The sequence below is a fragment of the Salvelinus fontinalis genome, unplaced genomic scaffold (assembly GCF_029448725.1).
Source record: "Salvelinus fontinalis isolate EN_2023a unplaced genomic scaffold, ASM2944872v1 scaffold_0030, whole genome shotgun sequence".
Classification (NCBI taxonomy): domain Eukaryota; kingdom Metazoa; phylum Chordata; class Actinopteri; order Salmoniformes; family Salmonidae; genus Salvelinus; species Salvelinus fontinalis.
The window spans coordinates 482,889-495,113 of record NW_026600239.1 but is presented as its reverse complement, the minus strand read 5'-3'; the positions used below and the strand labels follow the sequence as shown (position 1 = coordinate 495,113).

At 44.2% G+C, this 12,225-nt stretch overlaps 1 protein-coding gene across 1 annotated transcript in view; it reads right to left on the bottom strand.

Annotated features, from left to right (window-relative positions):
- LOC129842290 (selection and upkeep of intraepithelial T-cells protein 6-like) overlaps positions 1 to 10,439 on the bottom strand; it is a gene marked incomplete at its 5' end in the record, with an annotated part of 59,116 nt that extends 48,677 nt beyond the window's left edge. The window contains 3 exons of the mRNA XM_055910775.1: positions 7,124 to 7,237; positions 7,418 to 7,702; positions 10,079 to 10,439. Of these exons, the coding sequence (XP_055766750.1) occupies positions 7,124 to 7,237; positions 7,418 to 7,702; positions 10,079 to 10,439 (760 nt within the window). The remainder of the gene's footprint in view (positions 1 to 7,123; positions 7,238 to 7,417; positions 7,703 to 10,078) is intronic.
- Between the last annotated feature and the right edge of the window lie 1,786 nt (positions 10,440 to 12,225).

The following is a 12,225-nucleotide window of genomic DNA, read 5'->3' as shown; positions in this document are numbered from 1 at the left end:
GTAACCTGGTATAAATGAATAGAGTCTAATGGACAGTATATGGGTCATTCCTAGTTATATCCTGATCTAATACAGGACTGGTCTGAAGGTAACCTGGTATAAATGAATAGAGTCTAATGGACAGTATATGGGTCATTCCTAGTTATATCCTGATCTAATACAGGACTGGTCTGAAGGTAACCTGGTATAAATGAATAGAGTCTAATAGACAGTATATGGGTCATTCCTAGTTATATCCTGATCTAATACAGGACTGGTCTGAAGGTAACCTGGTATAAATGAATAGAGTCTAATGGACAGTATATGGGTCATTACTAGTTATATCCTGATATAATACAGGACTGGTCTGAAGGTAACCTGGTATAAATGAATAGAGTCTAATGGACAGTATATGGGTCATTCCTAGTTATATCCTGATCTAATACAGGACTGGTCTGAAGGTAACCTGGTATAAATGAATAGAGTCTAATGGACAGTATATGGATCATTCCTAGTTATATTCTGATCTTTCTAACACAGGACTGGTCTGAAGGTAACCTGGTATAAATTAATAGAGTCTAATGGACAGTATGTGGGTCATTCCTAGTTATATTCTGATCTTTCTAACACAGGACTGGTCTGAAGGTAACCTGGTATAAATGAATAGAGTCTAATGGACAGTATATGGGTCATTACTAGTAATATCCTGATCTAATACAGGACTGGTCTGAAGGTAACCTGGTATAAATGAATAGAGTCTAATTGACAGTATATGGGTCATTCCTAGTTATATCCTGATCTAATACAGGACTGGTCTGAAGGTAACCTGGTATAAATGAATAGAGTCTAATGGACAGTATATGGGTCATTACTAGTAATATCCTGATCTAATACAGGACTGGTCTGAAGGTAACCTGGTATAAATGAATAGAGTCTAATTGACAGTATATGGGTCATTCCTAGTTATATCCTGATCTAATACAGGACTGGTCTGAAGGTAACCTGGTATAAATGAATAGAGTCTAATGGACAGTATATGGGTCATTCCTAGTTATATCCTGATCTAATACAGGACTGGTCTGAAGGTAACCTGGTATAAATGAATAGAGTCTAATGGACAGTATATGGATCATTCCTAGTTATATCCTGATCTAATACAGGACTGGTCTGAAGGTAACCTGGTATAAATGAATAGAGTCTAATAGACAGTATATGGGTCATTCCTAGTTATATCCTGATCTAATACAGGACTGGTCTGAAGGTAACCTGGTATTAATGAATAGAGTCTAATGGAGAGAATATGGGTCATTCCTAGTTATATTCTGATCTTTCTAACACAGGACTGGTCTGAAGGTAACCTGGTATAAATGAATAGAGTCTAATGGACAGTATATGGGTCATTCCTAGTTATATTCTGATCTTTCTAACACAGGACTGGTCTGAAGGTAACCTGGTATAAATGAATAGAGTCTAATGGACAGTATATGGGTCATTCCTAGTTATATCCTGATCTAATACAGGACTGGTCTGAAGGTAACCTGGTATAAATGAATAGAGTCTAATGGACAGTATATGGGTCATTATTAGTTATATCCTGATCTAATACAGGACTGGTCTGAAGGTAACCTGGTATAAATGAATAGAGTCTAATGGACAGTATATGGGTCATTCCTAGTTATATCCTGATCTAATACAGGACTGGTCTGAAGGTAACCTGGTATAAATGAATAGAGTCTAATGGACAGTATATGGGTCATTCCTAGTTATATCCTGATCTAATACAGGACTGGTCTGAAGGTAACCTGGTATAAATGAATAGAGTCTAATGGACAGTATATGGGTCATTCCTAGTTATATCCTGATCTAATACAGGACTGGTCTGAAGGTAACCTGGTATAAATGAATAGAGTCTAATAGACAGTATATGGGTCATTCCTAGTTATATCCTGATCTAATACAGGACTGGTCTGAAGGTAACCTGGTATAAATGAATAGAGTCTAATGGACAGTATATGGGTCATTCCTAGTTATATCCTGATCTAATACAGGACTGGTCTGAAGGTAACCTGGTATAAATGAATAGAGTCTAATGGACAGTATATGGGTCATTCCTAGTTATATCCTGATCTAATACAGGACTGGTCTGAAGGTAACCTGGTATAAATGAATAGAGTCTAATGGACAGTATATGGGTCATTCCTAGTTATATCCTGATCTAATACAGGACTGGTCTGAAGGTAACCTGGTATAAATGAATAGAGTCTAATGGACAGGATATGGGTCATTCCTAGTTATATCCTGATCTAATACAGGACTGGTCTGAAGGTAACCTGGTATAAATGAATAGAGTCTAATGGACAGTATATGGGTCATTCCTAGTTATATCCTGATCTAATACAGGACTGGTCTGAAGGTAACCTGGTATAAATGAATAGAGTCTAATAGACAGTATATGGGTCATTACTAGTTATATCCTGATCTAATACAGGACTGGTCTGAAGGTAACCTGGTATAAATGAATAGAGTCTAATGGACAGTATATGGGTCATTCCCTGCTCCATCTACTGCTGCCCCCTGGACACTATGATCACTTGGCTACATAGCTGATGCCTGCTGGACTGTCCATCAATCACGGTACTCCATTCTGTTTATTTGTGTTTTATCTGTCGGCCCCAGCCGTGAACTCAGGCTCTGTGTGTAGTTAATCCGACCCTCTCTGCCTAGTCATCGCCATTTTACCTGCTGTTGTTGTGTTAGCTGACTAGCTGCTGTTGTCTCACCTGTTGTTTTAGCTAGCTCTCCCAATCAAGACCTGCAATTACTTTATGCCTTACTGTATGTCTCTCTCGAATATCAATATGCCTTGTATACTGTTGTTCGGGTTAGTTATCATTGTTTCAGTTTACAATGGAGCCCGTAGTTCCACTCCCCGTACCTCTGATACCTCCTTTGTCCCACCTCCCACACATGCGGTGACCTCACCCATTGAGACCAGCATGTCCAGAGATACAACCTCTCTTATCATCACCCAGTGCCTGGGCTTACCTCCGCTGTACCCGCACCCCACCATACCCCTGTCTGCACATTATGCCCTGAATCTATTCTACCACGCCCATAAATCTGCTCCTTTTATTCCTTGTCCCCAACGCTCTAGGCGACCAGTTTTGGTAGCCTTTAGCCGCACCCTCATCCTACTACTCCTCTGTTCCTCGGGTGATGTGGAGGTAAACCCAGGCCCTGCATGTCCCCAGGCACCCTCATTTGTTGACTTTTGTGATTGAAAAAACCTTGGTTTCATGCATGTCAACATCAGAAGCCTCCTCCCTAAGATTGTTTTACTCACTGCTTTAGCACACTCTGCCAACCCTGATGTCCTTACCGTGTCTGAATCCTGGCTTAGGAAGGCCACCAAAAATTCTGAGATTTCCATACCCAACTATAACACTTTCCGTCAAGATAGAACTGCCAAAGGGGGAAGAGTTGCAATCTACTGCAGAGATAGCCTGCAAAGTTCTGTCATACTTTCCAGGTCTATGACCAAACAGTTCAAACTTCTAATTTTAAAAATTAATCTCTCCAGAAATAAGTCTCTCACTGTTGCCGCCTGCTACCGACCCCCCTCAGCTCCCAGCTGTGCCCTGGACACCATCTGTGAATTGATCGCCCCCATCTAGCTTCAGAGTTCGTTCTGTTAGGTGACCTAAACTGGGATATGCTTAACACCCCGGCCATCCTACAATCTAAGCTAGATGCCCTCAATCTCACACAAATCATCAAGGAACCCACCAGGTACAACCCCAAATCCGTAAACATGGGCACCCTAATAGACATTATCCTGACCAACTTGCCCTCCAAATACACCTCTGCTGTCTTCAATCAGGATCTCAGCGATCACTGCCTCATTGCCTGTATCCGCTGCGGGTCCGCGGTCAAACGACCACCCCTCATCACTGTCAAACGCTCCCTAAAACACTTCTGCGAGCAGGCCTTTCTAATCGACCTGGCCCGGGTATCCTAGAAGGATATTGACCTCATCCCGTCAGTTGAGGATGCCTGGTCATTCTTTAAAAGTAACTTCCTCACCATCTTAGACAAGCATGCTCCGTTCAAAAAATGCAGAACTAGGAACAGATATAGCCCTTGATTCACTCCAGACCTGACTGCCCTCGACCAGCACAAAAACATCCTGTGGCGAACTGCAATAGCATCGAATAGTCCCCGCGATATGCAACTGTTCAGGGAAGTCAGGAACCAATACACGCAGTCAGTCAGGAAAGCAAAGGCCAGCTTTTTCAAGCAGAAATTTGCATCCTGTAGTTTTAACTCCAAAAAGTTCTGGGACACTGTAAAGTCCATGGAGAACAAGAGCACCTCCTCCCAGCTGCCCACTGCACTGAGACTAGATAACACGGTCACCACCGATAAATCCGTGATAATCGAAAACTTCAACAAGCATTTCTCAAAGGTTGGCCATGCCTTCCTCCTGGCGACTCCAACCTTGGCCAACAGCCCCGCCCCCCCCGCTGCTACTCGCCCAAGCCTCCCCAGCTTCTCCTTTACCCAAATCCAGATAGCAGATGTTCTGAAAGAGCTGCAAAACCTGGACCCATACAAATCAGCTGGGCTTGACAATCTGGACCCTCTATTTCTGAAACTGTCCGCCGCCATTGTCGCACCCCCTATTTCCAGCCTGTTCAACCTCTCCTTCGTATCATCTGAGATCCCCAAGGATTGGAAAGCTGCCGCGGTCATCCCCCTCTTCAAAGGGGGAGACACCCTGGACCCAAACTGTTACAGTCCTATATCCATCCTGCCCTGCCTATCTAAGGTCTTCGAAAGCCAAGTCAACAAACAGATCACTGACCATCTCGAATCCCACCGTACCTTCTCCGCTGTGCAATCCGGTTTCCAAGCCGGTCACGGGTGCACCTCAGCCACGCTCAAGGTACTAAACGATATCATAACCGCCATCGATAAAAGACATTACTGTGCAGCCGTCTTCATTGACCTGGCCAAGGCTTTCGACTCTGTCAATCACCATATTCTTATCGGCAGACTCAGTAGCCTCGGTTTTTCTAATGACTGCCTTGCCTGGTTCACCAACTACTTCGCAGACAGAGTTCAGTGTGTCAAATCGGAGGGCATGTTGTCCGGTCCTCTGGCAGTCTCTATGGGGGTACCACAGGGTTCAATTCTCGGGCCGAATCTTTTCTCTGTATATATCAATGATGTTGCTCTTGCTGCGGGCGATTCCCTGATCCACCTCTATGCAGACGACACCATTCTGTATACCTCTGGCCCCTCTTTGGATACTGTGTTAACTAACCTCCAAACGAGCTTCAATGCCATACAACACTCCTTCTGTGTCCTCCAACTGCTCTTAAACACTAGTAAAACCAAATGCATGCTTTTTAACCATTCGCTGCCTGCACCCGCACGCCCGACTAGCATCACCACCCTGGACGGTTCCGACCTAGAATATGTGGACATCTATAAGTACCTAGGTTTGTTGACTTGGCTTTGCTTTCTTGGCCAGGTCGCAATTGTAAATGAGAACTTGTTCTCAACTTGCCTACCTGGTTAAATAAAGGTACTTTTTTTTTTTAAGACAAGGGAAATAGTTCTATAATTCCTATAATAACTACAACCTAAAACTTCTTACCTGGGAATATTGAAGACTCATGTTAAAAGGAACCACCAGTTTTCATATGTTCTCATGTTCTGAGCAAGGAACTTAAACGTTTTAAAAGCTTAAAACTTTAAAGCTTTTTTACATGGCACATATTGCACTTTTACTTTCTTCTCCAACACTTTGCTTTTGCATTATTTAAACCAAGTTGAACATGTTTCATTATTTATTTGAGGCTAAATCAATTTTATTGATGTATTATATTAAGTTAAAATATTAATTCAGTGTTGTTGTAATTGTCATTAATACAAATAAATAAAAAACAATCGGTATCGGCTTTTTTGGCGTTGAAAAATCATAATCGGTCGACCTCTACTCTGGACGGCTCTGACTTAGAATATGTGGACAACTACAAATACCTAGGTGTCTGGTTAGACTGTAAACTCTCCTTCCAGACTCACATCAAACATCTCCAATCCAAAGTTAAATCTAGAATCGGCTTCCTATTCCGCAACAAAGCATCCTTCACTCATGCTGCCAAACATACCCTTGTAAAACTGACCATCCTACCAATCCTCGACTTCGGTGATGTCATTTACAAAATAGCCTCCAATACTCTACTCAGCAAATTGGATGCAGTCTATCACAGTGCCATCCGTTTTGTCACCAAAGCCCCATATACTACCCACCACTGCGATCTGTATGCTCTCGTTGGCTGGTCCCCGCTACATATTCATCGCCAAACCCACTGGCTCCAGGTCATCTAGAAGACCCTGCTAGGTAAAGTCCCGCCTTATCTCAGCTCACTGGTCACCATAGCAGCACCCACCTGTAGCACGTGCTCCAGCAGGTATATCTCTGGTCACCCCCAAAACCAATTCTTCCTTTGGCCGCCTCTCCTTCCAGTTCTCTGCTGCCAATGAATGGAACGAACTACAAAAATCTCTGAAACTGGAAACACTTATCTCCCTCACTAGCTTTAAGCACCAGCTGTCAGAGCAGCTCACAGATTACTGCACCTGTACATAGCCCATCTATAATTTAGCCCAAACAACTACCTCTTTCCCTACTGTATTTATTTATTAATTTATTTTGCTTCTTTGCACCCCATTATTTATATATCTCTACTTTGCACATTCTTCCACTGCAAATCAACCATTCCAGTGTTTTACTTGCTATATTGTATTTACTTCGCCACCATGGCCTATTTATTGCCTTTACCTCCCTTATCTCACCTCACTTGCTCACATTGTATATAGACTTATTTTTCTACTGTATTATTGACTGTATGTTTGTTTTACTCCATGTGTAACTCTGTGTTGTTGTTTGTGTCGAACTGCTTTGCTTTCTTGGCCAGGTCGCAATTGTAAATGAGAACTTGTTCTCAAGTTGCCTACCTGGTTAAATAAAGGTACTTTTTTTTTTTTTAAAGACTCACCTTCAGTATGTTTAATATCTGAGGGACTCTTAATGATGAGACATCAAGGACCAGTCAGAGATCAAGGTTAAACTCACCTGTATATTTTATCAACTTGTAGACACCAGCTGAAGATGCAAGAACTACAACAGCTGCTGCTGCTATTGACAGACCAACAATCAACCCTACTTGTGATTTAGGAAACACGTCATCTGAAACAGAGAAGTCATGTCAAACCATTACAACACCTACATATATACTGTACAGGAAGTAAAGCATCATTTATAAATACTACTGAACAGACCAATAAGGTAATCTCTTAGGAAACCATCCTCCACTAACTAGTCTAACTAGGGGTCTCAGGTATTTGGGTTAACCAATGAAGACCTCACCTGGGACATGAATCTCTGTCTCCTTCAGGTGGTTGATCTCCGTCTGATTAACTCTACAGGTGAACCTGTTGGTGTCAGTCTTGTTCACGGTGACATATCGTCTCAGAGCGTAGAGGTCCTCTGAGTCCCTGTGTCTCTCTGGAGGTCCATCAGCAGGGAGGATGGTTCCAGAACTGTCCAGCCACTCCATCACAGGTTCAGGAGACCAGCCTCCAGACTCACACTTCAGGACCACCCCCCAGCCTTTAGTTCCATCAATAGAGATCACTGGCTGAGATACAGCACCTACACAGATACAAGATAAAACAGAGATCACTGGCTGAGATACAGCACCTACACAGATACAAGATAAAACAGAGATCACTGGCTGAGATACATCACCTACACAGATACAAGATAAAACAGAGATCACTGGCTGAGATACATCACCTACAAAGATACAAGATAAAACAGAGATCACTGGCTGAGATACAGCACCTACAGATACAAGATAAAACAGAGATCACTGGCTGAGATACATCACCTACAAAGATACAAGATAAAACAGAGATCACTGGCTGAGATACATCACCTACAAAGATACAAGATAAACCAGAGAAACAGAAAGATGGTCAGAAGTCATGAACAGAACCCTGCAGCACTCCAGTATTAACAGAACCCTGCAGCACTCCAGTATTAACAGAACCCTGCAGCACTCCAGTATTAACAGAACCCTGCAGCACTCCAGTATTAACAGAACCCTGCAGCACTCCAGTATTAACAGGACCCTGCAGCACTCCAGTATTAACAGAACCCTGCAGCACTCCAGTATTAACAGAACCCTGCAGCACTCCAGTATTAACAGAACCCTGCAACACTCCAGTATTAACAGGACCCTGCAGCACTCCAGTATTAACAGAACCCTGCAGCACTCCAGTATTAACAGAACCCTGCAGCACTCCAGTATTAACAGAACCCTGCAGCACTCCAGTATTAACAGAACCCTGCAGCACTCCAGTATTAACAGAACCCTGCAGCACTCCAGTATTAACAGAACCCTGCAGCACTCCAGTATTAACAGAACCCTGCAGCACTCCAGTATTAACAGAACCCTGCAGCACTCCAGTATTAACAGAACCCAGCAGCACTCCAGTATTAACAGGACCCTGCAGCACTCCAGTATTAACAGAACCCTGCAGCACTCCAGTATTAACAGAACCCTGCAGCACTCCAGTATTAACAGGACCCTGCAGCACTCCAGTATTAACAGAACCCTGCAGCACTCCAGTATTAACAGAACCCTGCAGCACTCCAGTATTAACAGAACCCTGCAGCACTCCAGTATTAACAGAACCCTGCAGCACTCCAGTATTAACAGAACCCTGCAGCACTCCAGTATTAACAGAACCCTGCAGCACTCCAGTATTAACAGAACCCTGCAGCACTCCAGTATTAACAGAACCCTGCAACACTCCAGTATTAACAGGACCCTGCAGCACTCCAGTATTAACAGAACCCTGCAACACTCCAGTATTAACAGAACCCTGCAGCACTCCAGTATTAACAGAACCCTGCAACACTCCAGTATTAACAGAACCCTGCAGCACTCCAGTATTAACAGAACCCTGCAGCACTCCAGTATTGCAGCAGTGAGTCAACAGTAGGAATATTAGGACACAGCAGTGAGTCAACAGCAGGTAGTAGGAATATTAGGACACAGCAGTGAGTCAACAGCAGGAATATTAGGACACAGCAGTGAGTCAACAGCAGGTAGTAGGAATATTAGGACACAGCAGTGAGTCAACAGTAGGAATATTAGGACACAGCAGTGAGTCAACAGTAGGAATATTAGGACACAGCAGTGAGTCAACAGTAGGTAGTAGGAATATTAGGACACAGCAGTGAGTCAACAGCAGGAATATTAGGACACAGCAGTGAGTCAACAGTAGGTAGTAGGAATATTAGGACACAACAGTAGGTAGTAGGAATATTAGGACACAGCCAGTCAGTCAACAGTAGGTAGTAGGAATATTGGGACACAGCAGTGTGTCAACAGTAGGAATATTAGGACACAGCCAGTCAGTCAACAGTAGGTAGTAGGAATATTAGGACACAGCAGTGAGTCAACAGTAGGTAGTAGGAATATTAGGACACAGCCAGTCAGTCAACAGTAGGTAGTAGGAATATTAGGACACAGCAGTGAGTCAACAGCAGGTAGTAGGAATATTAGGACACAGCAGTGAGTCAACAGTAGGTTGTAGGAATATTAGGACACAGCCAGTCAGTCAACAGTAGGTAGTAGGAATATTAGGACACAGCAGTGAGTCAACAGTAGGTAGTAGGAATATTAGGACACAGCCAGTCAGTCAACAGTAGGTAGTAGGAATATTAGGACACAGCAGTGAGTCAACAGCAGGTAGTAGGAATATTAGGACACAGCAGTGAGTCAACAGTAGGTAGTAGGAATATTAGGACACAGCAGTGAGTCAACAGCAGGTAGTAGGAATATTAGGACACAGCAGTGAGTCAACAGTAGGAATATTAAGACACAGCAGTGAGTCAACAGTAGGTAGTAGGAATATTAGGACACAGCAGAGTCAACAGTAGGTAGTAGGAATACAGCCAGTGTGACAGACCAGCTGAATACATGATCTCTAACAGAGGACAGTATTCATGACTCACCAACAAGGAGTTGAACGGTGGTTTCCTTCACCTGGCTGGTCAGTGTTGGAAGGAAGCACCTGTATCCTCCAGCATCAGAGAGAGTAACGTTGGTCAGCTTTAAGGAGACGTTGCCGTTCTTCAGTTCTTCATGAAACATTGATGTCCTTCCCCTGTAGGATGGATGCTGCTCCTCATTGGAGTCTCGACCGTCAAGGTAAAGATGGACGTTTTCTGCTTTCAGGTTCAATCTTGTCCACTTCACTACCATGTCCTCAGCACTGACACTGGGTTTCAGGAAACATGGTAGAATGACGTCATCACCAGCTAAGGCAACGACTGGGTCAGCCGGTCCAACAACCTCAGACGACCCTGGAGAAAAACAAACGACACAGTCAGAGATAATTCATTCATAAAGATATCTGGTAACTTCCTGTTGTTCCATGGATTCTGGCCCACATGACACCATTCATTCATAAAGATACCTGGTAACTTCCTGTTGTTCCATGGATTCTGGCCCACATGACACCATTCATTCATAAAGATACCTGGTAACTTCCTGTTGTTCCATGGATTCTGGCCCACATGACACCATTCATTCATAAAGATACCTGGTAACTTCCTGTTGTTCCATGGATTTTGGCCCACATGACACCATTCATTCATAAAGATATCTGGTAACTTCCTGTTGTTCCATGGATTCTGGCCCACATGACACCATTCATTCATAAAGATACCTGGTAACTTCCTGTTGTTCCATGGATTCTGGCCCACATGACACCATTCATTCATAAAGATACCTGGTAACTTCCTGCTGTTCCATGGATTCTGGCCCACATGACACCATTCATTCATAAAGATACCTGGTAACTTCCTGTTGTTCCATGGATTCTGGCCCACATGACACCATTCATTCATAAAGATACCTGGTAACTTCCTGCTGTTCCATGGATTCTGGCCCACATGACACCATTCATTCATAAAGATACCTGGTAACTTCCTGCTGTTCCATGGATTCTGGCCCACATGACACCATTCATTCATAAAGATACCTGGTAACTTCCTGTTGTTCCATGGATTCTGGCCTATATGACACCACTCATTCCTGTGTGAAGACTCAACAGTGCATTGAAGCCAAATGAAGGCAGTTAAGATGGCGTCTCATGTGGGAGATTTATGTAGACAGTTTGACCTACTCCAGGAAGTGACGATACAGGCTAGCTCAGTGCTGCCCCCTCTCATTAAGCAACTCAAGTTGAAGGCCAACCGGGGTACTGCAGGCTGCCATTAGACATAACATGCAGGCTAGCTCAGTGCTGCCCCCTCTCATTAAGCAACTCAAGTTGAAGGCCAACCGGGGTACTGCAGGCTGCCATTAGACATAACATGCAGGCTAGCTCAGTGCTGCCCTCTCTACAATAAATGTTGTCCCGTTGCCATACAGTCCACAATGTGCTACACTATAATTCACAGCACGTCAAACAGTGGTGCATTGCCCCCACACCCCTAACCCCAGACAGTATATTGCCCCACACCCCTCACCCCAGACAGTATATTGCCCCACACCCCTCACCCCAGACAGTATATTGCCCCACACCCCTCACCCCAGACAGTATATTGCCCCACACCCCTAACCCCAGACAGTATATTGCCCCACACACCCCTAACCCCAGACAGTATATTGCCCCACACACCCCTAACCCCAGACAGTATATTGCCCCAGACCCCTCACCCCAGACAGTATATTGCCCCACACCCCTCATCCCAGACAGTATATTGCCCCACACCCCTAACCCCAGACAGTATATTGCCCCACACACCCCTAACCCCAGACAGTATATTGCCCCACACACCCCTAACCCCAGACAGTATATTGCCCCACACACCCCTAACCCCAGACAGTATATTGCCCCACACACCCCTAACCCCAGACAGTATATTGCCCCAGACCCCTAACCCCAGACAGTATATTGCCCCACACCCCTCATCCCAGACAGTATATTGCCCCAGACCCCTAACCCCAGACAGTATATTGCCCCCCACACACCCCTAACCCCAGACAGTATATTGCCCCACACCCCTCACCCCAGACAGTATATTGCCCCACACACCCCTAACCCCAGACAGTATATTGCCCCACACACCCCTAACCCCAGACAGTATATTGC